At 46.2% G+C, this 25,571-nt stretch overlaps 2 protein-coding genes across 8 annotated transcripts in view; one reads left to right on the forward strand and one right to left on the reverse strand.

Moving 5' to 3' along the window:
• SASH3 (SAM and SH3 domain containing 3) lies at positions 1–17,299 on the forward strand. Of its 2 annotated transcripts, XM_083424258.1 has the most exons (9): positions 1–205; positions 3,965–4,060; positions 5,531–5,683; positions 7,657–7,768; positions 8,264–8,427; positions 9,249–9,455; positions 10,524–10,674; positions 10,962–11,140; positions 16,838–17,299. In XM_083424258.1, the coding sequence occupies exons 1-8, from the start codon at positions 149–151 to the stop codon at positions 11,132–11,134; spliced, it is 1,113 nt and encodes a 370-aa protein (XP_083280384.1). In that variant the 5' UTR covers positions 1–148; the 3' UTR covers positions 11,135–11,140; positions 16,838–17,299. The 2 variants fall into 2 exon arrangements, with proteins under 2 accessions (XP_083280384.1, XP_083280383.1); XM_083424257.1 differs by lacking the exon at positions 16,838–17,299 and having other exon boundaries at positions 5–205; positions 10,962–12,235.
• Positions 12,772–25,571, reverse strand: part of ZDHHC9 (zDHHC palmitoyltransferase 9) — a 21,264-nt gene continuing 8,464 nt past the window's right edge. For 5 of the 6 annotated variants that reach the window (XM_083424251.1, XM_083424252.1, XM_083424253.1 and 2 more), the window contains exons 3-10: positions 20,814–20,974; positions 19,954–20,112; positions 18,945–19,082; positions 18,730–18,779; positions 18,463–18,564; positions 17,552–17,655; positions 15,226–15,376; positions 12,772–14,972 (exon numbers count right to left, since the gene is read on the reverse strand). In XM_083424251.1, the coding sequence (XP_083280377.1) occupies positions 14,871–14,972; positions 15,226–15,376; positions 17,552–17,655; positions 18,463–18,564; positions 18,730–18,779; positions 18,945–19,082; positions 19,954–20,112; positions 20,814–20,974 (967 nt within the window). In that variant the 3' untranslated portion in view covers positions 12,772–14,870. The remainder of the gene's footprint in view (positions 14,973–15,225; positions 15,377–17,551; positions 17,656–18,462; positions 18,565–18,729; positions 18,780–18,944; positions 19,083–19,953; positions 20,113–20,813; positions 20,975–25,571) is intronic. The other variant, XM_083424256.1, reaches the window with a different exon arrangement.

Below are 25,571 nucleotides of genomic sequence, written 5' to 3' on the forward strand. Positions count from 1 at the left end.
CCCAGTTGCTGGGAAAGGAGCCCATGTGATGCAGTGATTTCCTGCCTACTTCCTGGCCTCTGTCGCTTCTCGTACTCGCCTGCTGCTTCTCTCTGGCTTACTCTTCTCGCTCTGCCTGTCACTTAATGTACTCTGCAGAGAGAGCACCATGTTGCGCCGGAAGCCATCCAATGCCAGTGAGAAGGACCCAGTGCAGAAGAGGAAGGTGAGTGATTGGAGAGGCAAGCACCAGGTCCTCAACTCTTCCCAGAGCCTCTTCTTGCCCAACAGATTGCTAGTAGGGGCACAACAGCAGCACTTGACCAATGGGATGAGGCTGTGGAGAGCACCAGGGCCTGAATTGCTTACGTTTCATGCTAGTCCTTTGTAACTATTGTTTGTAGAGGACTTGGGGGGTGGGGCATAGTTTGCCAGCCAGAGGCTAGGGGTTGTGGATTTCCTTAGGGCATGGGTAGGCAAACTAAGGCCCGGGAGCCAATCGCCCTCTAAATCCGGCGCGCGGACAGTCCAGGAATCAGCGTGTTTTTACATGAGTAGAATGTGTCCTTTTATTTAAAATGCATCTCTGGGTTATTTGTGGGGCATAGGAATTTGTTCTTTCCCCCCCAAAAAAAATATTGGTCCGGCCCCCCACAAGCTCTGAGGGACAGTGGACTGGCCCCCTGCTGAAAAAGTTTGCTGACCCCTGCCTTAGGGGCTACGCTTTGGTACAGGGGTTGCTGTAGCTCAGCGGTAGTGCATCTGCTTTTCATGTAGAAGGTCTTTGGTTCAATCCTGGCAGCTCCAGGTAAGGCTGGCAAAAGCTTCTTAGCTGAGTCCCTGCAAGGCCACTGCCAGCCAGCATAGACAATATTGAGCTAGCTGTAGCAAGGTTCTGAAAATATGGCAGCTTCTGTGTTCCCCTTTCCCCCATGCTGCTTGGCACCTGCTACTGTAGAAGCTGTCTCAGGTTCCTTTGTGGTTGTGCTATGTTAGGCAAAGTGGACCCAGCTAGGTTCACAGCAACTGCACAGTCCGCTCAAGTGGTCTCTTTGGGCAGCAATGTTTCCTTGGGGTGAGGCTGTCACACCAGTGAAATTGAGTGCCACAATCCTAGAGGGGCTCTCCGGGACAGTTGACAGCCCTGCAGCTATCCAGAGCACCAAACTGTCTAGGACAGATGCTTTTTAGATACGAGTCCTCCAGCTTGCTTCGTGGGCAGGGATGGGTAAACTGTGGCCATCCAAGCCTTCCATCCCTGCTTCGGGGAGGGGGGGGTCAGTTTCCTTCAACAGGCACCCTTGTTATGCAGTGTCTGTGTACTGCATATTGTGGATGTGTTTGTGTGTTTGTTTTCTGACTCTGAGCTTGTTCTGGTTTAAGTGGTATGATGGGCAGAAATCCATCAGGGACATTTTCCACACCACAGAAAACAGCAGCTGATAAACAGTGCAGCACTTATGCCAGGGCAAAGGGGAGGGAAGACTTCATCTGTAACTCAGAAACACAGGAGAAATGATCAAGCCATAGAAACATGAAAGATCAGAGCTCAGTGCCCACTCTGTTCTCTGCAGACAGAGGGTGCTCTTTCTTAGGCCTATTAAATAAATGTTAAAGAATTTATAATATGAGTACAGTATTGGTCATTAACCTGTCAGTTAAATTTGCACACATTAAAAGCAAATGTTTTTGAAGCAATAAGTCTGTTTTAGGAACAAGAAGCTGCATTCAGATTGGTTCCATCTAGTTTAGTATTGTCTACGCCGGCTAGATAGCAGCTCTCCAAGGTTTTAAGTAGGGATCTTTCCCGGTTGTACTTGAAGATGCCAGGGATTGGACCTGGGAACCTCTGTATGCAAATGTAATGCCCTATGGCTGCGCTATGACTTTCTCCCAAATTTTAGCCTATCCACATGTGTTGCATAGTTTGCATCATCTTCAAAGCTGCTTTCCTTCTGGACCTAAAACAAGGAAGATGGTGTTTGTCATCTGCAGCTTTTATATATTTTCCAAACGGCAGCCTGATTGATTTCAGGGCATATTATTTCCCATTTATCTCACTCATTAGTGGATTAAATGCTACTGCCCCAGTTTCTTCCTCTCTCATTCTTTGGGGGATGCTGTTCCCCTCACCTCTCCATCTTTTCACTTCCTCATTTCTCTCTTCAAAAACCAAACAATGGTTCAAATTCCCACAGAACAACACCCCCTATAGAATATATTTTCTGGCTTCTTACTAGGGGGGCAGAGCTTCGCTAGGCAACAACCTACCTCATCAGATGCATCTGTTCTCGGATGCATTTGATGAAATGGGCTGCAGCCCGTGAGATCTCAAGCTGCAACTCAACTACAGACCGCAAGTAGAGCTGTCACTGCACAGTTTCGTTGCGGCCGCACCACCTGGGGGGCCCTCTGAGCAAATCAGTTCCGAGTTTTGCACAGCGCTGAAAGCTTGCAACTCCGACAAGAGCTGCAGCGAGCCTTCCTACGCGTGACCGGAGGGCTACCGCAAAAGAATTGACTGTGTGTGTTTTTGGTGTGACCGGCTGATAGTCCTGCTCCGGGGGGCGGGGGCACTGCGATGATGAGCAGCTTTTGCATCGGGGCGGAGTCGCGGGGTTCGTATTGTGTGGATCAGGTGTAGGCTTACCAGCAGCTCCCAGCTCCCCACATCCACCCCTTCCTCCTGCTTTGCTTATGCACCGAGGCTTGAACTCTGCTTTGCAAGCATTTGCATTTCCAGACCTCAAATGCGCCACCGCGTGCGGACACACACACACACACACGCATGCAATACCCGTCCTCTGACTTCGGCAGCTTCTCTGTTCGTAAGCTAAGCCCCACCTCCCGCACACCTTTGCCGCTCTAGCGCTTAGGCTCGAGAGAGCTTGCTGTTGGTGGTGGTGCCAAGCCACACACTTCATTCGCTGAGTGGCGATTTTTGCAGCGACCTTACAAAAGGGAAAAAAAGAGATGCACGCCAAATGTGAAAGCGGGAACGGCTAGGTTGGCTTAATGCCAGTGATTTGTCCGTGCACCCGTTTCGCGTCTCTGACGGCGGGCAAGACCCAGAGCAAGGTATTAATGCAATGCATGTACCTGTACAGTGGTACCTCGGGTTAAGTACTTAATTCGTTCCGGAGTTCCGTTCTTAACCTGAAACTGTTCTTAACCTGAAGCACCACTTTAGCTAATGGGGCTTCCTTCTGCCGCCGCGCCACTAACACACGATTTCTGTTCACATCCTGAAGCAAAGTTCTTAACCCGAGGTACTATTTCTGGGTTAGTGGAGTCTGTAACCTGAATCGTTACAGGTACCACTGTATATTGCGAGATGAGAGGACGGGGGGACTCTAAGTGTTGCTAACACTAATTGGAGAGAAAGCAGGACTCGCTCTTTCCTCTTACCAAAATGTACAGTCAGATCGTGAGCTAGCGAGGAGCGTAGACGTTCAGCTTTCTACAGTACTTCCCTCGTAACAACAGTTCATGCTTCCTTAAAAAGGCCTGCTTCCTTCCCGAGCCACGCCTTCCCACAGTTCCCCATTTACCCCCCCCCCCAGCCAACATATTAATAACAGAGCTTGATGTGGGAGAGGTTGTTGTTTGGTATAGCCATCGCCAAATTAGTACCCGCTCCAGCTATTTTGGACTACAACTCCCATCAGTCCCAGCTAGTCTCACGTGGGTGCCACCATCCGTGCGCATGGCACTTCATAAGAGGCCAGATCTCTGCCCCGCGGAGCTTTCAAATCTAAAAATACTGCACAGTGGATGCAAGAGAGGAATGAGGAAATGAGAGGTTGGGTTAACAGGAAGAATCTTTATTTTCTCCAGTTACACCAGCTTGGATTTGGTTGCAGAATTAGTTACAACATGAGGACTAGGAGGCTGAGCCTTCACATGCCCCTCCACCCGTTTCCCAATGTGTGCTCCCTGCTTTTTCCTATATTTACATTCTGCACCCTCTTGCTCCCCTTATCAGCTGTCCCTGCAGCGATCCAGCAGCTTCAAGGACTTTCCTAAATCCAAACCCAGCTCCCCTCTACCAAGTGAGAAGGAATTCAACCTAGAGGAGGAGGTGAGTACCCCCATTTATTTACCTATAACATTTTTAGGACACCTTTTCCTCCAGGGAGCTCAAGGTGGTTCTCCCAGTTTTATCCTCACAACAACCCTGAGATACAGTGATTGTCCCAAGGTGAGCTTCAGTGCTGAATGGGGATTCGAACTCTAGGCTCTAATACTCTGACCATATCACCTTCATCCCAGAGCATCCGACTCTGCCCAGGCTTATTCACATATTAATCTGTTTATTTTCTTACCCTAATATCCCACCTTTTATCCATCATGGAATGGTCACATTCTTTTCTCCAAAGATTTTTATCTATGCACTGTGATTTGCTTAGCGTGCTGGGAATTGTAGCTACAAATCACAATTCTTTGGGGGAAGCCATGACTGTTAAAGCAATATAAGTGTGTTTTAAATGTATGGTGCTGCGGGTGGTGCTGTGGGTTAAACCACAGAGCCTAGGACTTGCCGATCAGAAGGTCGGCGGTTCGAATCCCCGTGATGGGGTGAGCTCCCGTTGCTCGGTCCCTGCTCCTGCCAACCTAGCAGTTCGAAAGCACGTCAAAGTGCAAGTAGATAAATAGGTACCACTCCGGTGGGAAGGTAAATGGCGTTTCCGTGTGCTGCTCTGGTTCACCAGAAGCGGCTTAGTCATGCTGGCCACATGACCTGGAAGCTGTACGCCAGCTCCCTCGGCCAATAAAGCGAGATGAGCGCTGCAATCCCAGAGTCGGTCACGACTGGACCTAATATTCAGGGGTCCCTTTACCTTTACCTTTACCTTACCAGGCAACATATGGCTCCGACCAATCACCTTACAGGTGCTGACCTCCAGTTTCAGCAAAGCAAGGAGTGGTCTCATGTGCCTTGGAACCATACCTGTTCCCACGCACTGTCTACAGTCAGTCCTGCTCTTGCCTGCCTTGGGCTTCTGCTGCTGCAGCCCTGAATTAGCTGCGTCACATTTGCCTCTCATATTGCAGCTCATGTTAACTTCTCCTACCTGTGACATCCCAGAGCTGTTGGGACTCTCATCAGCCTCAGCCAACATGGCCATTGGTCAAGAATGGCAGGAGCTGCATCCCAAACAACATCCAAATGGCCACAGGTTCCCCATTTCTGTTTTATATTGACAGTGTTAGAGCTCCTGCCCCTTTCAAGGGATGTCGCCTGGTCCTTATTTCCCCACTTCCGTGGTTCCTGCACTGTTTGAAACACTGTGCTGTCCATCTCTGTCCCATCTCAATAGCTACAGTTCAGCAACTGCAGATATATTTACGTGCACTTTCCCCTCTCGTATTCAGTGGGGAAAGGGTGTGTAGACAGCTATGCAAATAGCTCAGCCTGTCTGAAAAGGCAGGCCTCTTCATATCTGTTGCTGGGGGCATATGGAAGGTTTGATTCACCCCACACCCAGCAAGGAGGCATCCTCCTCCTCTCCAGGCCAGCTGCTCTCAAGACTTTTCCTCTTCTGTACAGGTCCCCGAAGGCAGTCATACAAACTCTGTGCCCAGCCCAGATGACTCAGGCCGAAGCAGCACCTCAAAGCTGGGTAAGAGATGGAGAGCTGCCATCTCCCGGACCATGAACAGGAAGACCGGCAAAGCAGCCGCCAAAGCTCTCGCAGAGCAGGTGAGAAACGAGGCAGTGTGACCAGCCGACTTCCCTTTCCCACTGGACCTAAACTGCGTCATTGCCTAAAGGGAGAGGCTTGCTCTTTTCTTGTTCTTTTCTCAGCCCTCATGCTTGTGAGGGGAAAGTAAATAGGCAGCAACAGAAATGAAGAGCAACGCCAGCAAAGAGGCTCTAGGGATCAGCAATAGGCCCCTTGTACAGCTGCCTGGTGGTGTCAATTCATGCAGCAAGGCCTGTGGTCTGGTGTCTTGTGCGAAACAAAACCACCCAGGTCTGTCATGCTTTGACACCTAGCACACCTTGGGTCAAAGGGCCAACAACCTTATGCTTTCAGCACCTGCTCAAGACTTTTCGTTCCACCTAACCCTTTATGGAGTAGCTCGCTGGCTGTGCATTTTATTGTCTCTTACTTGGCCACTGTGATGCTTGAACAGGTTTTATTTCAGTGGTTGGCACCGTGTGCCTTTTATCCTTTTCTACACTGCTTTGCTATTTTTTTTGGATGCTAAGTGGCTTATAAATACTTTATTAATAATAATAACTCTTTGAATACTTGCCCAGAGCCTGATAAGACTGAAGCCTAAGCACCAAACAAGACATGACATTTAAATGCATCATTAATCACTGTTTGTTTGTTTTTTAAAAAATTAAAAATTAATAACAGGTGCAGAGATCCATGAGCTGCTGTTAGCGCATCAGGAAATCACCAGCAGGAACTTTCCTTCTGAGCTTAATAGCAGCTTAGGCAAGGAGATATTCAACTAGAGCAAGGTTTCCCAAACTTGGACCTCCAGCTGTTTTCGGACTACAGTTCCCATCATCTCTGACCACTAGTCCTGCCAGCTAGGGATGATGGGAGTTGTAGTTCCAAAACAGTTGGAGACCCACTTTTGGGAAACCCTTATCAGGAGCACAGGGCAGGGGGAATAAATGGCCAGAATGCTGCAGATAGGAAGCTGACTTATACAAAATGAGATCTAAGGTCCAGCTATGGGGACGCGGCTGGCGCTGTGGGTAAAACCTCAGCGCCTAGGACTTGCCGATCGCATGGTCGGCGGTTCGAATCCCCGCGGCGGGGTGAGCTCCCGTCGTTTGGTCCCAGCTCCTGCCCACCTAGCAGTTCAAAAGCACTCCTGGGTGCAAGTAGATAAATAGGGACCGCTTACTAGCGGGAAGGTAAACGGTGTTTCCGTGTGCTGCGCTGGCTCGCTAGATGCAGCTTGTCACGCTGGCCATGTGACCCGGAAGTGTCTGCGGACAGCGCTGGCTCCCGGCCTATAGAGTGAGATGAGCGCACAACCCTAGAGTCTGGCAAGACTGGCCCGTACGGGCAGGGGTACCTTTCCCTTTACCTTAAGGTCCAGCTAGCTTGGTACTGTCTCTACTTGTTAATGCTTTCTGGAGTTTCAGACGGGGCTCTCTCCCAACTCTACAAGGAGATGCCAAGGATTCAAACTGGGACATATGCAAAGCAGATGCTCTGCCCCTGAGCTATGGCCCTTCCCTGTGTGGGTGTGTAAGAACAGATACACGATTGCTAATGACATGTTAACCACCCACAGCTAACCTTGATGTTTAGGACTTTAAGGGATAAATCCAAGTCCCGACTCAGCAGCATGGCATCTGAACACTTATGTAGGATTTACATACCATATTTTGAAGGGAGTAACATAATTCATGATACCCTCTAAAGGTTTGGGAGTGGGGAGAGAAGGAACATACGACCATTAATTCCAAAATATATGGGCCTTAATAGCTCAGTGATGGACCACTGGGCATGCAAAGCACATGTTCAGTTAAAGGGTTGCCCAGCTGGGAAAGACTTTTGGTAGTTGGGGGAAGAACAGAACCGAGCAGGATGCTACAAGAAAACAGGGTCTAGACACTAGACCCGAGCAAAGTCAATCTGCCCTTCTGTCTCTTCTTCAAGCGCAAAGGGGTGTTCATTGTGCCTTATTGCCCTAATGCAGGGGGAGGCTGAAGACGAGGCTGCTGCATCTCCCATCAGCAGCCCCACTGAAGACGAAGGCCCAGTCTTTCCAGAATCAAGTGAGGAGACGAGCAGCTCTCAGTCACCAAATGGTGAGTCCAGCATGAAGGCTTACTTAGCACTGAGGCTGGGCTATATAAACACTTTGGACTGCAGACAGAAGTTCTCATAAGAGGACGCCTGTCTGTACAAATAAAACCCCGCAACACCAACACCAAGCTTCCTCCATACAGGAAACGAGGCATCGTGGAGAAAGGTTCGAACATCACTTTTTTTCCTTGGCACACTAGCTTTCTGTTTGCAGGGATTTCTTTTTCTGGATGGATGAAGCAGGAGAAAGACCACAAGCTGGAGGGTAGCTTTATATCAGCACACACTGCCATAGGCTGAATGATGTAGCTTGGTGAGATCTCCTAAACCCTGAGTAGCTCACCCCCTGCTGAAAAGGGAGGAGACAGTTTACATCCATCAATCACTCTGTCTCCATTTCACTGAACCTACCAGAGGTCCAGTGTCCAAACTTTAAGCCCCAGCAAAATCCACCCACTACAATTTCTTCCTTCTGATCTGAAGCTCTCCTCCTGCAGGGACTGAATTGTCCAATCCCAGACTGATGGGAAGCAGCTGCAGCAGCAGCAAGAAGGGAGACGAGGCCAGCCCCATACCCTACGTTGGCCCTTTTTGTGGAAAAGCCAAAGTTCACACTGACTTCCTCCCCAGCCCGTATGATAAAGACTCTCTGAAACTTCAGGTGGGTAACAATGCAACACTTGGCATTTATCTTCCCATGCAAGTCAGACCTGTTCTAGCAGAGAGATCTCTTTCGTCATCAGCCTACAAAGGAAATATTTCATGCCAAGTTATTGATCAGGCCAATGTGGCATCATCCTGAAAAATGGTGACCCGTTGTAGGATTAGGACTGTGTAGCAAGAGTTGGCTCTGCAGATGGTGTAGGACTCCCAAGTCCCAACACTGCAGCCAGCATGGCCAGTGGTCAGAGATGGACAATATAGTCCACCAACACCTGCAGAACCACGAAGTCCACAAACTGGAGCACTTTAACAACTGAGAGGGATAAATTAAATTTTTAAAAAACCTTTGTCATTTCTCAAGTGTTGGTTCTGGCTGTCTTCCCTTCACTCAGTATAATAGCAGGTGAGAAGCCTCTCTTTCTTTTCAGCCAAAGGGCCTCATTCCCTTAGGCAACTTTCCAAGATTAGCACACAGGGGTGAGCAAGGCCAGAAGCGAAAAGTGGGTGCAGCAATAGATGTGTGACCATTACTTGTGTACAGCTGGCAACACCCCAACATGAAGAGTGGGACTAGTTTTCAGAGGGTAGCTATCTCAAACAAGGCAGATCTAGGCTGGTGGCTCTTCTGTTGGAAAGCAGTAGCTTGACTGAACCATACCTGAAGGTCACAGAAACCCCACATCCTCAATTCAGGGGTGGGGAGGAAGTAGAGAGATACCAGGCTGATACCAGCACCTGTGTTCTTGTAGGACTGAATAGTCATGCTGTGTGGTGCTGTAAGATCAACTAACAGATGTGATGATTTTGCATTTGGCATAGAAAGGAGATATCATCCACATCATTGCAAAGGCACCTGCAGGTACCTGGACTGGTCTTTTGAACAACAAAGTGGGCTCCTTCAAGTTCATCTATGTGGACATCATCCCAGACGACCCTGCACCAGTTGCAAAGAGCAGTTCGCGAAGCAGGAGCAAGAGGCCCAAACCCAAAACCTTGCACGAACTGCTGGAACGCATGAATCTTGAGGTGAGGATGTTGCCCTACCAGTAGAGCAAAACAGCAAGGCTACTAGAGGGTTGGGTTTGTGGTTCAGGGACTGGGCACACATTTTGCGTGGAGGACATCTAAGGGTCCGTCTCTGGAATCTCCAAATATGGCTCGGAAACGATACCTGTCTGAAACTCTGGGCCTTACTGCTAATTAGCAAACTATAGTTAGATAGACATTGGACGGGCTAATGGTTTGACTTGGTGGAGTTGTTTTTGAGGAATGTTTGGAGGGTGCATGTAGCTCTAGCTCACTGCTGGCATTTTGCTGTACAGAGAGGCTAGGAACAAATGCGATTAACTAGCCCAGGCTAGCATATAGTCCACATATGTATATATACAGCCGTAATTCATTCCCCGTAAATGAATGATAGGCCAGCCTGAATTTTAGCAGCCTGAGTTCAACCATATAGAGCTGTCATAGCCACTGCATAAAAGCTCTTGCAGCTTGTACAAACGTGCAGCAATGGAGGATCTAAACTTATTGGCAAAAATTCCACAAGAATTTGAGCTCCATTGCTGAAGATCTGTTCTGATTGCATCTATTGTACAGATGTAGTGTATTTCTCCCCCAAGCTGCCAGTCCCCACTTTTTAAATCCTCCCTCTCTCTATAAAAACACTTATTTATGTTGTTGCACAGAGGCCTCTGTCAGAACTGTTATAGCCTCTACTCTTGTTTCTCCCTTTGGGGGTTTACAATGAGACTTACTTCTTCAGCAAAATATTTTATCAGCATGTAGGACCCTAGGGCAGCTGTTGGGGGCAGGGGCTAGATCCTTGCTTTGGACTCCACTTGAAGAAACAATTTGCTTCCTTAGCACTGGGTGATTGGGTCTGGTAGCTACCAATAAATTTCCCACAATGTTCAGGACTTCTGGGGCATTGTGGGAAATTTAAATGGAAGCAACCACAGCCCAGCACTGATCAGAATGCTGCTGTGGCCAATGTCAGGTATGTCTACCAGAGTCTACACATGAAGTCCCCCAGTCACTGAACCTGGCTAGCTGCTCATAGCCAGCATTTTGATGCTCTTTCCCATTCATCAGGAGTATGCCTCTACATTGCTACTGAATGGCTACCAGACCTTGGAGGACTTCAAAGAGCTGCAAGAGACCCACCTGAATGAACTGAATATAACTGACCCACAACACCGTGCCAAGCTGCTAACAGCAGCGGACCTCCTGCTTGATTATGACAGTAAGTGCTTTTATTAAAAAGCTTGTTTCTTCCCTTCCCATTCACAGACTCTTTAGCAGACCTTCTGCTTTGCCTGCAGAAGGTCCTAGGTTCAATGCTTACCATCTCCAGTTAAAAGGGTCAAGTAGCAGACTATAGAAGATACCCCATTCTACTTGAAATCATGGGAGGCTACTGCATTCAAGGGTAGACAACACTGGCCAAATAATCTGGCCTCATGTCCAACAGCTTCCCATTTCCCTACAGGTGGGCTTTCCAGTAACAATAGTTGCTTTCTCTCTCCCCAGCAAGCAGTGAGGCTGAAGATGAAGGAGGAAGCTTGGGGGGCCCTGGAGAGCCAAAGGGAGACATTCCCCGTGATTCTGGCTGCTTTGAAGGGACAGAGACACTGGACAGCGGGCGAGAAGACTCTAAGCTGGGGGAAGAGCTGCAAAATCTCTCTCTGGCTGGCTCACGCTGAGAAAAGGTTTTTCCTTCTTCGTCCTTGGGGTTGGTTTGGCAAATGTAAGCAGTCATCCAAAATGTGCCTGCCTCTAAGACAGAAGATACAGCTGCAAAATCAAAAGCTCCCTCTTCAGAAAGAGCAAGAGCATTGCTGCAGCCTTACTACTCCCGGAGTATTGGCTGGATAAATCAATAAATCTGTCAGGTCCCAGAAACTCTGCCTTTCCCCAGGCTAGAAATTTTAAGAACAGGTTTTTGCATTTAGAAAGGCTTGTTGTTTAGCCTTCTTGCATGCAGTTGGCTCAAGCTGTCCCTCCACCCACAGGTACTGAGAACTATTGAACATGCTGCTGAGCTGAGGATGGTTACTGTTCTGCCCATAGGCTCGGTACCTTCTGGCTCAAAGGACACCCCACCTCCCCTTAATTAAAATACAGAACCGACACAATAGGGGTCATGACTGAAGGCTGGAGGTAGAACTAAATAACTGTGGTCTGTATCCCTGAAGATTGCAGAGATTAATGCTCTGAATGTATCCACTGCTTTCCCCTTCTTTGTGTTGTGGAATGGAAAAAGGCTCCCCAGGAGGAACGACGACCTAAAAAGCATGGTGGCTTGCTCTAATGTGGGGAGGAAATGAAGATGGACAATTTACTACTTTTTTTTGCTTTGAATATACCCATAATTATCTTGTTTAAAAAGACGTGTGGTACTGCAACGAGAGAAAGAAAGCAGGGAAGGGCCATAACTCAGTGGCAGAATGCATGTTTTACACAAGGACAGTCCCAGGTTTGATTCATGGCATAGCCAGGTAGGACCATGAGATGCTTCCCGTCTGAAACTCTTGGGATGCTGCTGGCAGTGTGGACTAAAGCTCGATGGACCATTGGTCTGGCTAAATATAAGGAAGCTTCTTGTGTAGCTGGTCAACATCAGGTAGGTGTAATTCCCAGGCTAGCTGAGCTGCCTCTGAGAAGCAGCACCATTTGGATTAGGAGGTCTGCACTTTACTGGCTGGGGATGTTGGGCTGTGTTTGGCAAATTGAACCAGGGTTTCTTGGGGTAAGATTTAGCCTCTTTGTACAGGATCCCAATAAAGCACATTTACCCCCCCAAAGCACAGGTCTGGTACAGTGCCTTTTTGTAAAAGTGGGTTTAAAACCACCACCCTCTACCCAAGCAGCAGAAAAAAGAAACTCTCCACTCTGCTGTGGAGTGAGGCATACTGGCCCCTCTCACACAACCGTGACAGCCAGTTCATCCTGTTTGTTTCCATCAGCCCCTCATCCAATTGCCCTACGCCAGCCTACACAGAAGCCATGTCTTATGAAAACTTGAAGGCAGTTCTCCAAGCAGGCTTCCATGACAATGACTGGCAGGAAGAGATGTCAAGTACACCACACCAGGTTTTCCCTCTTTGACAACAGTTATGGCCACTGATTCAGTGTGGCTTCTCTATTTGTATCAAAAGAGTCCTGGCAAAGTACCACTTCACAAGGCAGGCTGCCTCTTTTTTTACTGCGGAAGATTCAGTTTAAAGTAAATGCTGCACTATAAACAGAGGCAGGGGAACTACCTACAAGCCTAACACCAATAATGGAGACTAGCAGTGGAGACAAACTGGTGCCAAGGCAACACACATAACACACCAGATAAATTCCAATACCTTCATTGAGATCAGAGGAGCACACCAAAGCATCAAGGCAGCCAGGACCATCCTGCTTCCTGGAGCAATTTGACACAGTACATTATAAAATATAATCCAAACAATATGGTTGCAACACTTGAGATTTGGTCAGTAATTGGGGAAATACAGGAGTAGCCTCTACCTTTGCCTCAAGGAAGGAGGGCAGCACTGGCAAGGCATCAAGCAGTGATTGTTGGAGGTGCATCTGCCTATTCCTGGCTCCCACCATGCCCAGTGGGGGAAATAAGGAAGCTACATGGACCACAGCACCATGTTAGAAGAGGAACCACCTTTCTCTCAGTCACTGCAGGGGACTTGCTAAACTAAGGTTACCAGATTTTTTTCAATGAATCCGGGGACACTTTTCAATATCAATGGATTTTGTATGGGGACTGATTTGTAAATCCAGGGACTGTTCCTGGGAAACAGGGACATCTGATAACCTTATCTGGTAACACACTGATTCTACCCCTGCAGATGAAGAGAGCACAAACTTGGCTAGAGTGCTTCACTACTTAGAAACACAGTGGGAAGAACTGGTGATGTGACTGTCCTAAGCCAAGTGGGAATACACTGAGATATAACCTCTCACAGCTGCAGACCATCAGGGAGAGGTGAGGGGAAGATAAGATTCTCTGCTCTCCTGACCTGAACAGTTAGCTAAATCTTAGGAATAGGCTAAGCAATGCTCTGCTCCCACCTCAGAGATGCTGTTCACTGCACTTTGGATATGGTCTACTCAGTGACAGCTGAACTATGTTAGAATTGCATGATGCAGGAAGAAGGCTAGTTTTTCCAGGGAGTGAGGGTTCCAGCTAGTTTTCTCCCCAATGTAATTGGCTTCTTATGCAGAGGGGGAGTTTTAAAAAAGAAGCATGTCCCTACCAACAGTCTGACCAGCAGCCACAAAATTATCCTATGGTGAAGAATCCTGATGCTGTGCAGTTAAGCTGTATGAGTCTTGCTTGAAATGGCACTGAAGGCTACTCCACCCACCCACCCCAAACATACTACCACTCATTCAGAGCCCTTTTTTTGGCAACTCCCCTCCACTTATAAACAAGGAGGGATTGGGAGGCACAAGAAGGTCTGGACAGAGCAATTACCATTTAGCCAGATAATACAAAGAGCATCACTCAACACTGCATCAACTGAGCTGAAGAGCACCAGGTGGTTTGTGGGCCACAAGGAAGTTATGGAACAGGGCATACCTCCTATGCCTGTATAGTAGCATCCTTTCCTAGCAAATGCCACTGGCTCTTTTGCTCCCAAGTCACTTTACCACCTTGTGGTCCACCTGCCCCTTCAGTAGCCCTGACTGAGCAGCTTAGCAGAATGGAGGGGCCAGCTTTTACCAATGCTACCTCAGAAGACTGGAATGGTTGGGAGGAGGGACTGAGAGAAGACCAGGAAGACATACTAACTGGGATAAAAGAGGAAAGAGAAAAACGTACCAGAGTTTCAATATCTAGACAAATAGAGGGAGTTGGGGGGCAAGGACAAGCTAGAGCTCCCTTGGCTGGTTGTTTGATGATTTAGGACCACTTGGGGTTCAGAGGTACCATATGGCACGGTCCGGCAGGAAACATTTGGGAAGGAGTGCTATGTAGAAACCTGGTTGTCGTATGTTCCCATTATCAACTTGGCTCTGCTGGCTGCTGAGTTCAGCCAACATAAAATACTGCAACCACAGGTAGAAAGACAGTACAGAAAAGTGCCACCAGCTCCATCTTCTTCCCAGCTGGCTCCACACTTCAGCGATGTCAGGCTAGAGAGGCACTCACTTAGTAGTGTTAAGAGACCAAAGATAGGGGAAGTGGGCCTGCCCTAGGCAGCAGCAATTGCCTTTTGAGGGGGGAAGGGTCCCTCAGCAGCATAGTGGGTGCTCAGCATCCATTAGAAAGGGGAGTGCTGGCACTCAGTTTGTAGACACAGGTCACAACCACTGGTGAACAAACAGCCAAAGGGAACAGCAAGGCCACTGTCCTGCCAAGCTGTTTCCTGCCCTGGTCCTCTCCACAAGGAGTATGCCAAACAAAAACAGCGTTCATGTCCACTTCGAAGACTAGTGCGTTGTCTGCTCGTGATCCAGGGATGGAACAGATGGTTCTGCTGCAGAAGGGGGCTGCGCTGTTTCCTGTGGCACCTTGCCTGTTGGCACAGGGAGCTGGAGAGGAGAAAGGAAAAAAAGAGGGAGAAGAGAATGAAGGGTGAGTCACAGCAGAGTATTAAAAAAAAAAATCTATTTCAGAAGGAAAACTGGCAATTCCTGGAGGTTTCTTTTAGGACTGCATAGCAGAAATCACACCCACCCACACCCCGCCCGAGAAAACCCCAACCAAATTCCCTGCCCTTGGCCACCAGATTGCAGAGCTGCTTACTGAGTACATTCAAAGCAAGCTGGAATCTACCACACTTACCGCACTCTCCTCTGGGAGGGCACTGTCACCACTGGTTTCCTGGGCACTGGGTTTTTCTGTGGTCCCCTCTTCTTGAGTGCTGGGCTCGGGTCCAGCACTGCTTTCAAGGGCAGCACTCTCCTGCTGCAAGATGCCTCGCCTATCCAGCACACTACAAGGAAAGGATGCCGTGGGGTGAATCAAGAATAGTAGTATACATTTTTGATCTTTTAAAAACATTTTATTGTGTTTTAATGAGTGGTGTCTGGATCATTAGGGTGAATAGGTCTATGCTTGTTTTTTTATTATTCCCCCTCCTCCTATGTTTTTAGCTGTTCTTATTTCTTTCTGTAAGCTGCCTTGAGTTCCTTTCAGGGGAAAGGGTGGGGTATAAATAAATAATAGTAATAATAATAATAATAATAATAATAATAATAGTGGGTCACTGTTGCACCAACCTCAGTTGCTCTCAGCAAGCCCTCACCTACCAAGAAGAACCAGCTGCACAAATATAAGATGGGGGGACACCTGGCTTACAAGCAGTACACGTGAAAAGGATATTGGGGGTCTTAGTGCACCACAAGCTTAACATGGGCCAACATTGTGATACAGCAGCTAAAAAATGAATGCTATTCCAGGCTGCATCAACAGTAGTAGTGTCCAGGACAAGGGAAGTATTAGTATCTTGCTATTCCGCCTTGGCCGGACCACACCTGGAATACTGTACTCTGTTCTGGGTGCAACAGTTTAAGATATTGACAAGCTAGAATGTGTGCAGAGGAGGGCAACCAAAATGACCAAGGGTCTGAAAACCAAGCCTACTGAGGAACAGTTGAAGGAGCTGGGTATGTTTAGCCTGGAAAAGAGGAGATATGAGAGAAGGTGAAGCAAAAGCTTGTTTTTCTCCCTCCTCTGGAGGATAGTACTTGAACCAATGGCTTCAAGTTACAAGAAAGGAGATTCTGACTAAACATCAGGAAGAATTTTCTGACGATAAGAGCTGTTTGACAGTGGAACAGTCTCCCTCAGAAGGTTGTGGACTCTCCTTCCTTTGAGGTTTTCAAGCAGAGGTTGGCTGGGCTATCTGCCTTGGATGCTTTAGCTGAGATTCCTGCATTGCAAGGGGGTTGGACTAGGTGATCCTTGGAGTCCCTCTTCCAACTTTATGATTCTGTGATAACCACTAAGGGTGTGGCTCTGCCTGTCATTAATTCTAGCTCAACCTACCACTGGGCTTTAAAGATATGCAGTTCAAATGGAACTATTTGATTAGATAAACAAACACAGAAGACTTGAGAAATGCTTTCCCTGCTCCACTGGGAAGAGTAGCAAGGAACTAGCCCAATGAAGCAGTAGCAATGTAAGTTGCCTTATCCATTTCCCTGGAATTTGCTATTTCACACACACACACTGCACCTCTTAGACTAATATACATATCAGAACATGATTAGCTGCCCAGTTTTGCACTCCTTTGAATTTTATGGTACTTGAACTAAACAACCACCACCAAGTACCAAAAACCACCTTAAAATAATGTGTTCTTAGAAATAAAATAAGTTGTTAAATAAATGTTGTTGAAATACATTCTAAGTACTATGCAATTATTATTTTTTAATGACATTCATATGGAAAGTGAATGGAACAGATGTATAAATCAACACCTGCAGAACTGACATGAGCCTGTGGCCCTGTTGTTAAAACTCCAGCTTCCATCAGACTCAGCCACCACACCCGAGGGACACGGAAAGAGGACAGATATAAACCCACAATGCCTGAAGGACCACAAGTTCCCCATGCCAGATGTAATAAACTATAACGTGATCAGCTTTTGTGCACGTGTCTGTAAAAGTATCTTCAGCCATATGCTTCAAATAGGAGCATAAATTGCTATCAGTTCTACAGATTAGCAGAAAGAAATGTTTCTGCCATTCTAACTGGTTGTTTTAGTTATTTGTGTTTTTCTTGCTCTTATTCTATATTACTGCGCTGATGGATATTACTTGTAAATTGAGTTATTGTACCCCACTCTGGGATCACTTGTGATGAAAGGTGGGTCAAGAATATTTAAAATAAATTAAATTAAATGGACTGGAAACAGATGGATCTGTCCATCTCTCCTTGTGACCTCAACCTGAAGCAAGACTGGGAGATGGAAACAGGAGGAATTAAAATATGGAGTTGGTAGTCAAGGAGGAAGATTATCCCACCCAATTCCCAGAAGCTGCCATTAGTCTCTCATCACTTAGATGCACATGAGGGCCTTCAGCCCAAGCACCCCATACCCTACTATGCCCAGCACTATTCTCAGAGGCATAATGTAATATCCAAGCCCAAATCAGACCATTACCTGGGAGGCAGAGGGCCACACAAGACCTCACAGCAGTTCTTCATAATGTTGCCATGGCTATAGGGATTCTGCACACGGTTCTTCCCTGTCCAGGAACCTTTGATCTGAAAGAACAGCAAAAGGTGGAAGGAAGACCAAACACCAAAATTAACACTCATCTGCATGATGACAGACCTTCCCCCACCCCCCGACCAAAAAAGCACCTGTCTTGTTATCCTGATTCTCCCTCTCCCCTCCCTCTCCCCTCTCCCTCTCTAAGAGGATGGTCCCTGCTTCTTTCTTAATTACTTTGGTCCTAATAGAAACCTTTCTCATTTACAGAGCAGATTTGCTCCCAGAACATGGGCGCAGCCGGGGGTGGGGTGGTGCAGCTGCCCACCATCATATAAAAAATAAAAATACTTAACTGACCAATCGCTTCACAGATAACTCAGTTCTGCCCCCCCAGCCTCCCCCCCCCAACATAAATCCTGGCTATGCCCATGTCCCAGAATCTGGTACGTCACTGAAAGACTCGACAAACTGTTGTCCAGCAAAACTTTTATCTTGCCTATTAATCTGCACTTGAAAAAGTTTCTTCCAGTTTGGTAGTCTCTGGAGGCTATGACTGAAAGAGAGGCTCCCAAAGTAGAGAAGCCAGAGCTGCACCTTCCTCCCACCTCTAAAACATTTCAGAAAGAACTAGGGATTAAAAAAACAAAAGAAAGGTTCTGCAATGTTATTTGATGGAATCAGATTTAGTTCAAATCCATCCAAGATATGTTTTGCACCATGTTCCGATGGTATTTAACCACTCCTGCCCATCAGGTTTCCCAACCCATGTTTGCATCTAGCAGCCTTCCTACAAAGAGTCACATATGAAGCTGGAAGGCTGCTTGCTGGAAGGGGTGTATCTTTGTATTGACACTCACATCTTCGTTAGTTGTCTGGTTCAGCGCGACCAGAAAAGTGTGGAAGCCAGTTAAACCCACGACAGACCAAAGTGTGAAGAAGCAGATCAAAACCTCCAGGACTGTGAGCAGCTGAGTTAGGGAACAAAAACTGCACTACAGATGGCTTAGCTTCCCCCCACATTGCAGACAACCCCACCCTGATGCCCCTCCATTCAAGATGGTCTCTCTCATTCTCCTCCTGCAACAGGCAGGTTAGAGACAGCCGCAGCGGAAGCAAAAAGGATATGTCCCTGGGGTTTCTTTCAGAGTATTCAAAAAGCCAATCTTCAGGGATTCTATGTGAAAGGAGAAAAGTTAGTTAGTCTACAGATGCCAAACAAACCAGGAAGAGCAGGTATTGTTTCCCAATAAAACCACCCCCTTCCCAAGTGATCTTTCAATCACCAGCAACATAGCCCCTCTTCTCCTCCTCCGCCCCCCCGCCAAAAACATGGACTCACTCAGGGCAACGTAGACAATGTTGAAGGAGAAGATGTAGATTGTGAGAAGAGACAAGGAGAGGATGAAGAGGTAGAAGTAACGATAGTTCCTCTTTCCCACGCAGTTGCCCACCCAGGGGCAATGATGATCAAATCGCTCTGCAAGAGCCAGACAAGCACATCAGCAGAGCCAAAGCTGTACCTCTCCACCCTAGCCGTATAACTCTCAGCAAGAAGTCAGTACATACATATATAAATATATATGTATTTGAATTCCACGAACATGTCAAATATACATTGCAATTTCCTGTACTAAGTTGCTAATGGACAGATTCACACACCCATTTTTGGGGTGGGAGAACTGCCAAGGAGCAACTTTTCGCTTTAGAACCCACATGGTAAAAACTGCCCTTTTGGAAGGAGGCTTTTGTGATTATATCCAAAGTGGCCACATCCCAGACAAAAAAATACACTTCTTTTCTAACCTCTCACAGGTATAGAACAAGCAGTTTTACCACATGGATTTATTTATTTTTGGCGGGGGGAGGGGATTGGTGTAGGGCAATGCCTCCTCCCTCTGAATCTGTGACAACTCTTAAACACAACTGCCGATGCACTACTCTCAGGAAGAGGTAACCTAACCTTGCTGTTGGTTAGATTCCAGATCACAGCACACCCAGACTGCCTGATGATTGTCTAGGCACCAAGAACAAAAACTGAGAATGTAAAAAAACTGAGAATGCTTTTATGTAACAAAACCAAAATCAAGTTCCTAGCCCTTATGGCTAAACAGAGGACTGAAGGTGTGGAGACCATGCCTGGTCAAATTTTACATATTGTAAAGATGGAAATTCAGTGTTCCTTCTGTGACTAACAGAACCAGGACACAGAATTCAGCCATTCACAGCAGGGAGCTTCTTTATTTGTAGTAAATGTACAACAGCTTTCTTGTGACCTCTGTCACAGATTATCAGGAGAACTCCTTTATTAAGCTTCTTTTTTCAACCACAATCACAGTCCCACTACTCACCCACACAGTTGTCACAGATGCTGCAGTGCGAGGCACGTGGTGGACGGAAGATCTTGCATGTGTAGCAGTATTTCAGCTTCACTATCTGGTTATTGATCTGAAAGTTCTTAATGCGTGGGGGTGGCCGCTGGCCTGGAGGCACAGTCCCATTGGTTGCCTCTGCAAATGAAAACCACTTTGAATAAGGCAGTCAAACGTCTGAGAGCTGTATGCCAGGGTGAAAGTGAAAGTGGGCACTACCAGTCTACACTCTCTCACACAGCATAATCACCACCCACCCAGGCAGACAACTAGACAGATATAAGGGTATCTTTCTCACACACAATGCACAAACCACTCCACAAAAATTAAATCTCTGCTCTTTGGAGACAGTGGTCTTCTTCATAATTTTGTTCCCCATCACAGGGTTGGGCTGGGAGGAAGCAAAGGCACTTCTTCCTGCTATTGCCAGTGTTTATTCTTCCCCTTGTGCTCTTGCTAATGGCTTAGAGGTGCTCAGGAAACAGGAAGGAGCACTTCCTGTTTCCAAAGCACTCTGATGTCATAGCAAAGGCAGTGCACAAAGGGAGGGAAAGGTGCATTTACAGGGGGGCTGACAAGCCACTTTGGACAGCCTGGCAGGCCTGATTAAGCCCATGGGTTCAGCACCCTGGTATGCAGCATAAGGTAAGTGGTGTGCGCCCATATCTCTGGGAAGGACCCTACCCTCTCATACCTTTCATCATCTAGGAGCAGAGGGGGAATACTTTCCATACCTGCAGACTCAAGTGGTTAAACTATGCTTGGAAGGTTTGAAGAAGGCACCACCCAACAGGCTAGAACTATGTTTGGAAAGCTTGAGGAAGATGCCACCCACTCACCAATCTCCATTTCAATGAAAGCTGCCTCATCAGGCAAGGCTCGGGGAATCACTCCTGGGTCACTGAAGCTTGTGCGCAGGAGGGTAGCCATTGCAAATAGGAAGAGGACAGCTCCAAAAACAGGGATAGTTGGGGACAGATGGACAGCAAGATAGCGACACCTGCAATGAGAGAAAAGCCCATAGCAACTGAAATCAGACACAAAGCCTGTTGTGTGCCAAATTATGCTTGGGGGGGGGGGCTAAAAAAACCCCAACATAATTGCTTTAAAATGTTGCCCTTTGACTTCATGTCTCCTTGATGCTCAGAGGCAGTGAGGCATGAAAAAAAAACCTTGTACCAATAGAATCAGGATTAAAGCAAACGCCATGGATTTCCCAAGTCCCCTGGCTGGAGGGTAGAAACTGATATTTGCTGCAGATTTCTGTGTTTTTATTTTGAGAACCCCTTTTTTCAAAACATGATTTTAACTCTGCCATTTTTTAAAAAATTACACTTTTCAGTTCCATTGTTTGTTGACGAGAAGAACTAGGAAAAAGCTGAGCAAATGCTAGTGAAGTCGAACAAAGTCTACACAGCACACTTTTGGGGCCTTCTCATATACCTATGTTTGAAAGTTAATGTTTGAAAGCATTTATCTGCCCCAGGAAGCACTGAAATCAAAGGGCAGTCTTTTGAAAGGCAAGACTCTGGCAAAAGCACAATGTTTTTGAACAGCCCTCAAGTACAATGTATTTGCATCCATAATATAGGCTGGACTTTCCATTCTAGCATCCGAGCCTTGTGGGCACCAAAATACAGGGGACTCAAACAGCAGTTACTTTCAGAGATGTAAATGGGGTGGGAGGGGGAGGAGAAAAGCCCTGTATGAGAATAGGCACACTGTACCATTTTCTAACAGCTAATGACACCCACTTCCAGCCACTACCTGGGATTTTATTTCCATTTTATATCCCACCTTCTTCCAGTCAGAACTGAAGGTGACATGGAGAGGGTTCCTGGATGTTGAAAGCTGTCAGATCAACAGTCTATCTAATTCAGTATTGTCTACACAGTAACAGGCAGTAGCTCTCCGGGGTTTCAGACAGGAAGTCTTTCCCAGGCCTACCTGGTAGGACTGAGCCTGGGATGTTCTGACTGCAAAATATGTATCCCACCCAAGTGCTGATTGGACTGGGACCACCAGCTTACTTTCAGAATGGTTGCTACAACATGCACCTTTGCATCACCATCCCGACCTTTTGCAGTTTTTTTTTTTTTTAAAGGACAGGAAACAGAGATCTGCAGAGCATCACTATGTCTATCCTATGCCTATCTTAACAATGTTCCTGCTATCACTAGGACGCTATCACTAAGACAACAAGGAGGTAGGTAAACTGTGGAGGAAAATCTAGCAAGAGCAAGAACAAGAGAAACAAAGGAGAGGGGGAGACAACCCCTTTCCTGCAGCAAAAGCAGGAAGTGGGATGCTGACAGTAGCTCTGCGACCTCCACATCCCTGCTGGAGTCAGCAGGGAACAACCTCTGCATGGAGGGAGCACAACCCATGAAGAACAGCTGACTCTCTGGAAGCCTTCTCTTCTCTCTCCCCCCCCCCCCCCGGTTTCTTTTTTTACACACACTCTCCTATTGAATTAATATCTAACAAGAAATGCTGCGACACCATTTCCAAGTTTCTACCTCTGGTTTAACAGCTCACTGATATGACAAGACCCCTCAATTCTGAATCTGGGAGTCAGAATAATTAATCATGGAAGTGTGCACATACTTCTTTTGCACAAATAATTCTGCTTTTAAGAATGAGGTGTTTGCAACAGTACATGTTTTAACAATTGTTAGAAGGGAGGGAAGGAATTATAATTGAGATAGGAGTCAACTTGAAAGGTCAAAGAGGATAATTAACAGCCTTCGGAAATGGAAAACCACTGTAAATGTTCCAGTGCCTCTTGCGCCATTTTAGAGTATTTATTTGGAAGAAAATAGATGATCTTACTAGTATCAGGGACAAGTCTTTACTGTTTTCAAACCAGCTTATCTGAGGGCTAATACATGTTACATTATTTACACTTCATAAAAAGTATGTGCTTAAATATGAGCACTTTTATTTGGAAGAAAATGTTGTGAGGCCCCAATCCAGATTAGGAACCAGAAGCAGTTTTCTGTTCAAAAACTCCTACCTTTCAGGAGTACACTGGTATGGGCCACCAACCTGGAATGGGGTCTCACAGCTGCTTTCTCCAAAATAAAGGTGGGTCAGTTTTGAACACACTTTAAGAAAGAAGAATGAATTATATTGTTATTTGGCCCCATGTCTAGTACTTTAGAAATCAGTAACTTGCACCAGCCACCAGAAATCCACTCCAGCAACTACATTCTCCCAGCATTCTAATGTTGCTTCACACATATTTTTGGCATTCCAAACATTCAGAAGGCTTGTTTCATTACTCATCTGATATGCTCTCTTTAGCGAACTAAAATTAAACTTTCGAAACAAAAACACCACCATATGAACAAGGGCGGGGGTCACGTGCATCAGCCAGCTAAACTTGTGTCACCATTAAAACAAATCAACTGGAACTGACAGACAGAATTTCCTTCCACGCCCTCATTAGAGAGAATATGGGAAGAACCCCAGAAAAAGGAATCTTTAGCTGAATGTCCGATATGCCCATAAGCCAAACAGAAGCCCCATTTGATAGTGGCTACCAAGTAACAAAAACAGCCCATGGCTCTCCCTCCATCCCTTAATAGGAAATTTTCAGTATATGGACCATACTTAAAATCTTTCCAACTGGCACCCGGGCAGCTTACAGTAATAGAAATTCCAACCAACCAATACAGTTAAACACAAAAATAGAAGGAACATATGCAAGAGCAGCAGCAACCACCACCCAAATCCAGCCAAGTGGTGACTTTCCCACCCCTCAATCAATCAATGCTAAAAGCTCATCAGCATCCACCGTGAAATACTTTTCAATGCACTCTTCTGTACTCCAAGCAACCTTCATATTACTAGCAAGTGGGATTGCCAGCCACAACCCTTTCAGTGAAAACATGCCTCCAATATCTGAGATTAAATATTTAGCCATATGCCACAACTGCAGCAAGAATTTTGCTAGCCAAAAATTGGAAGCTACAAGAAATACCAACAGTGGAGGAATGGCAGATGAAGATGATGAACTTTTTAGAGCTAGCTGACCTGACTGGAAGAATCCACGATCAGAAGGAGGAGGAGCATCAAGAAGAATGGAAGAAGTTCAAGGACTATTTGGCTAGATAGTCTAACATAATTTAAGTAGAACTACTTGTAAGTAACAAATTGGCCTAGGAGTAAAATAGATTGAACTGTATAACATTATGGACTAATAAGATTAATAAGAAAGAAATATGTTAATGGAACAAGTTAATTTTATTTGAAAGTGGATTTTGGAAAACTGCTAAAATGAGTACTATGGAAACACAGTTAGGGCGGATCTGAGGAAGTCATTTAACAATGTTATTTAAATTGGGTCTTTAACAGTTAAGATATATGTTTGTTTGTTTGTCTATTGTAATGTTTTCTTTGTGTGTTCATTATAAATTTGGAAAACCAATAAAAAAATCTGGGGGGAAAAGAGAGATTAAATATTTAGTATGGAAATTTTTATTTGAAAGCACTAGAAGTTTGGTGGCAGGCAGGGAATATGTTCAAATTCAAAGGGCACTTTAATCATTCATGGAAATACGAGCAAAAGACTTTTTAAAAAACCTTATTTGTAGGCACAACTATGACACAGAAGCTTGGTACTTTGACAGGAATTTTGCATACCATCATTTATGCAACTGATCTAGCCAAACCTGCAGGTTCATTGTGCATCACCCTAAAAGAGAATCTCTGTTCTTGGTGTCAAGTAAAAAAAGCCTGTTCTTTGTCATTTCCTGTTTCAAGACCCACATTTTAAGTCCTGATTTTCTACATGTGCACAAGTCACTTAATATATCCAGATCTATTTCACCAGACAGATCTCGAGGTAGAATAACTTTAGAAAGAAATTGGACAGAGTCATGACTCATCAGGAAGACATACACATCACGTGAAACTCTTGCCAGTGGGAATTCCACCTCCCCTCTCAGGATATCACATAAGGGTTCTTCCCTATTAAATAATGTTTAGATTGCCGGGCTTTCCTCCACAAAACCAAACACCAGCCAGCGAGGCAGCACTAGCAAAAGCAACAAGCAAGTCCCACTTGTGAAGGAAGAATCTCCTGGCCCCACCATTCCTAAGTCAAGCTGTCATTTACCTTCCTCACTGCTCTTCAAATGCAAAAAGGTATTAAGATGCCTACCTGGGAGACTTGAGTTACCTGCCCAACTAGCTCTGGCTCCCCATTGGTTAGAAAGAGTCAAAGGTCATTCCCTCAAAAGAGAGGTAAAGAGCCTTTAAAAAGTTGAGCTGCCTGCCTTGGGGGGGGGGCAGTTTGAAGATTGGGATTTCCATGCCACTGGGAAGCTGACCATCCTTGAAGCCTACTCTTAAATATATTAGAAGTATTATATTGTAGTGGGTGAATTAGGATTAGCCCAGTTTTAGAGCCACAGTGCTATGGTTTATTCTGTATTCAGTTTTTACCTTCCACTTGCTCCTCCTCTATCTATTACTTCTAATAAAATTTCACAATTTGGCCACCGATGTGTGTAAAATTGCCAATCTCAGGATTCTAAAATCTCCATGTGCCATCTGGGTGAGTCTTAGGGAGTGGACTGCCTTTAAACTCT

The sequence above is a fragment of the Podarcis tiliguerta genome, assembly GCF_965153285.1.
Source record: "Podarcis tiliguerta genome assembly, chromosome: Z".
Lineage (NCBI taxonomy): Eukaryota > Metazoa > Chordata > Lepidosauria > Squamata > Lacertidae > Podarcis > Podarcis tiliguerta.

Bases quoted from the DNA above. Each gene is read 5' to 3' on its own strand.
- SASH3 (XM_083424258.1), top strand. From the start codon at position 149: ATGTTGCGCCGGAAGCCATCCAATGCCAGTGAGAAGGACCCAGTGCAG. The intron at 4,061-5,530 runs GTGAGTACCCCC...TCTTCTGTACAG, and splicing joins AATTCAACCTAGAGGAGGAG to GTCCCCGAAGGCAGTCATAC. The intron at 10,675-10,961 runs GTAAGTGCTTTT...CTCTCTCCCCAG, and splicing joins CCTCCTGCTTGATTATGACA to CAAGCAGTGAGGCTGAAGAT.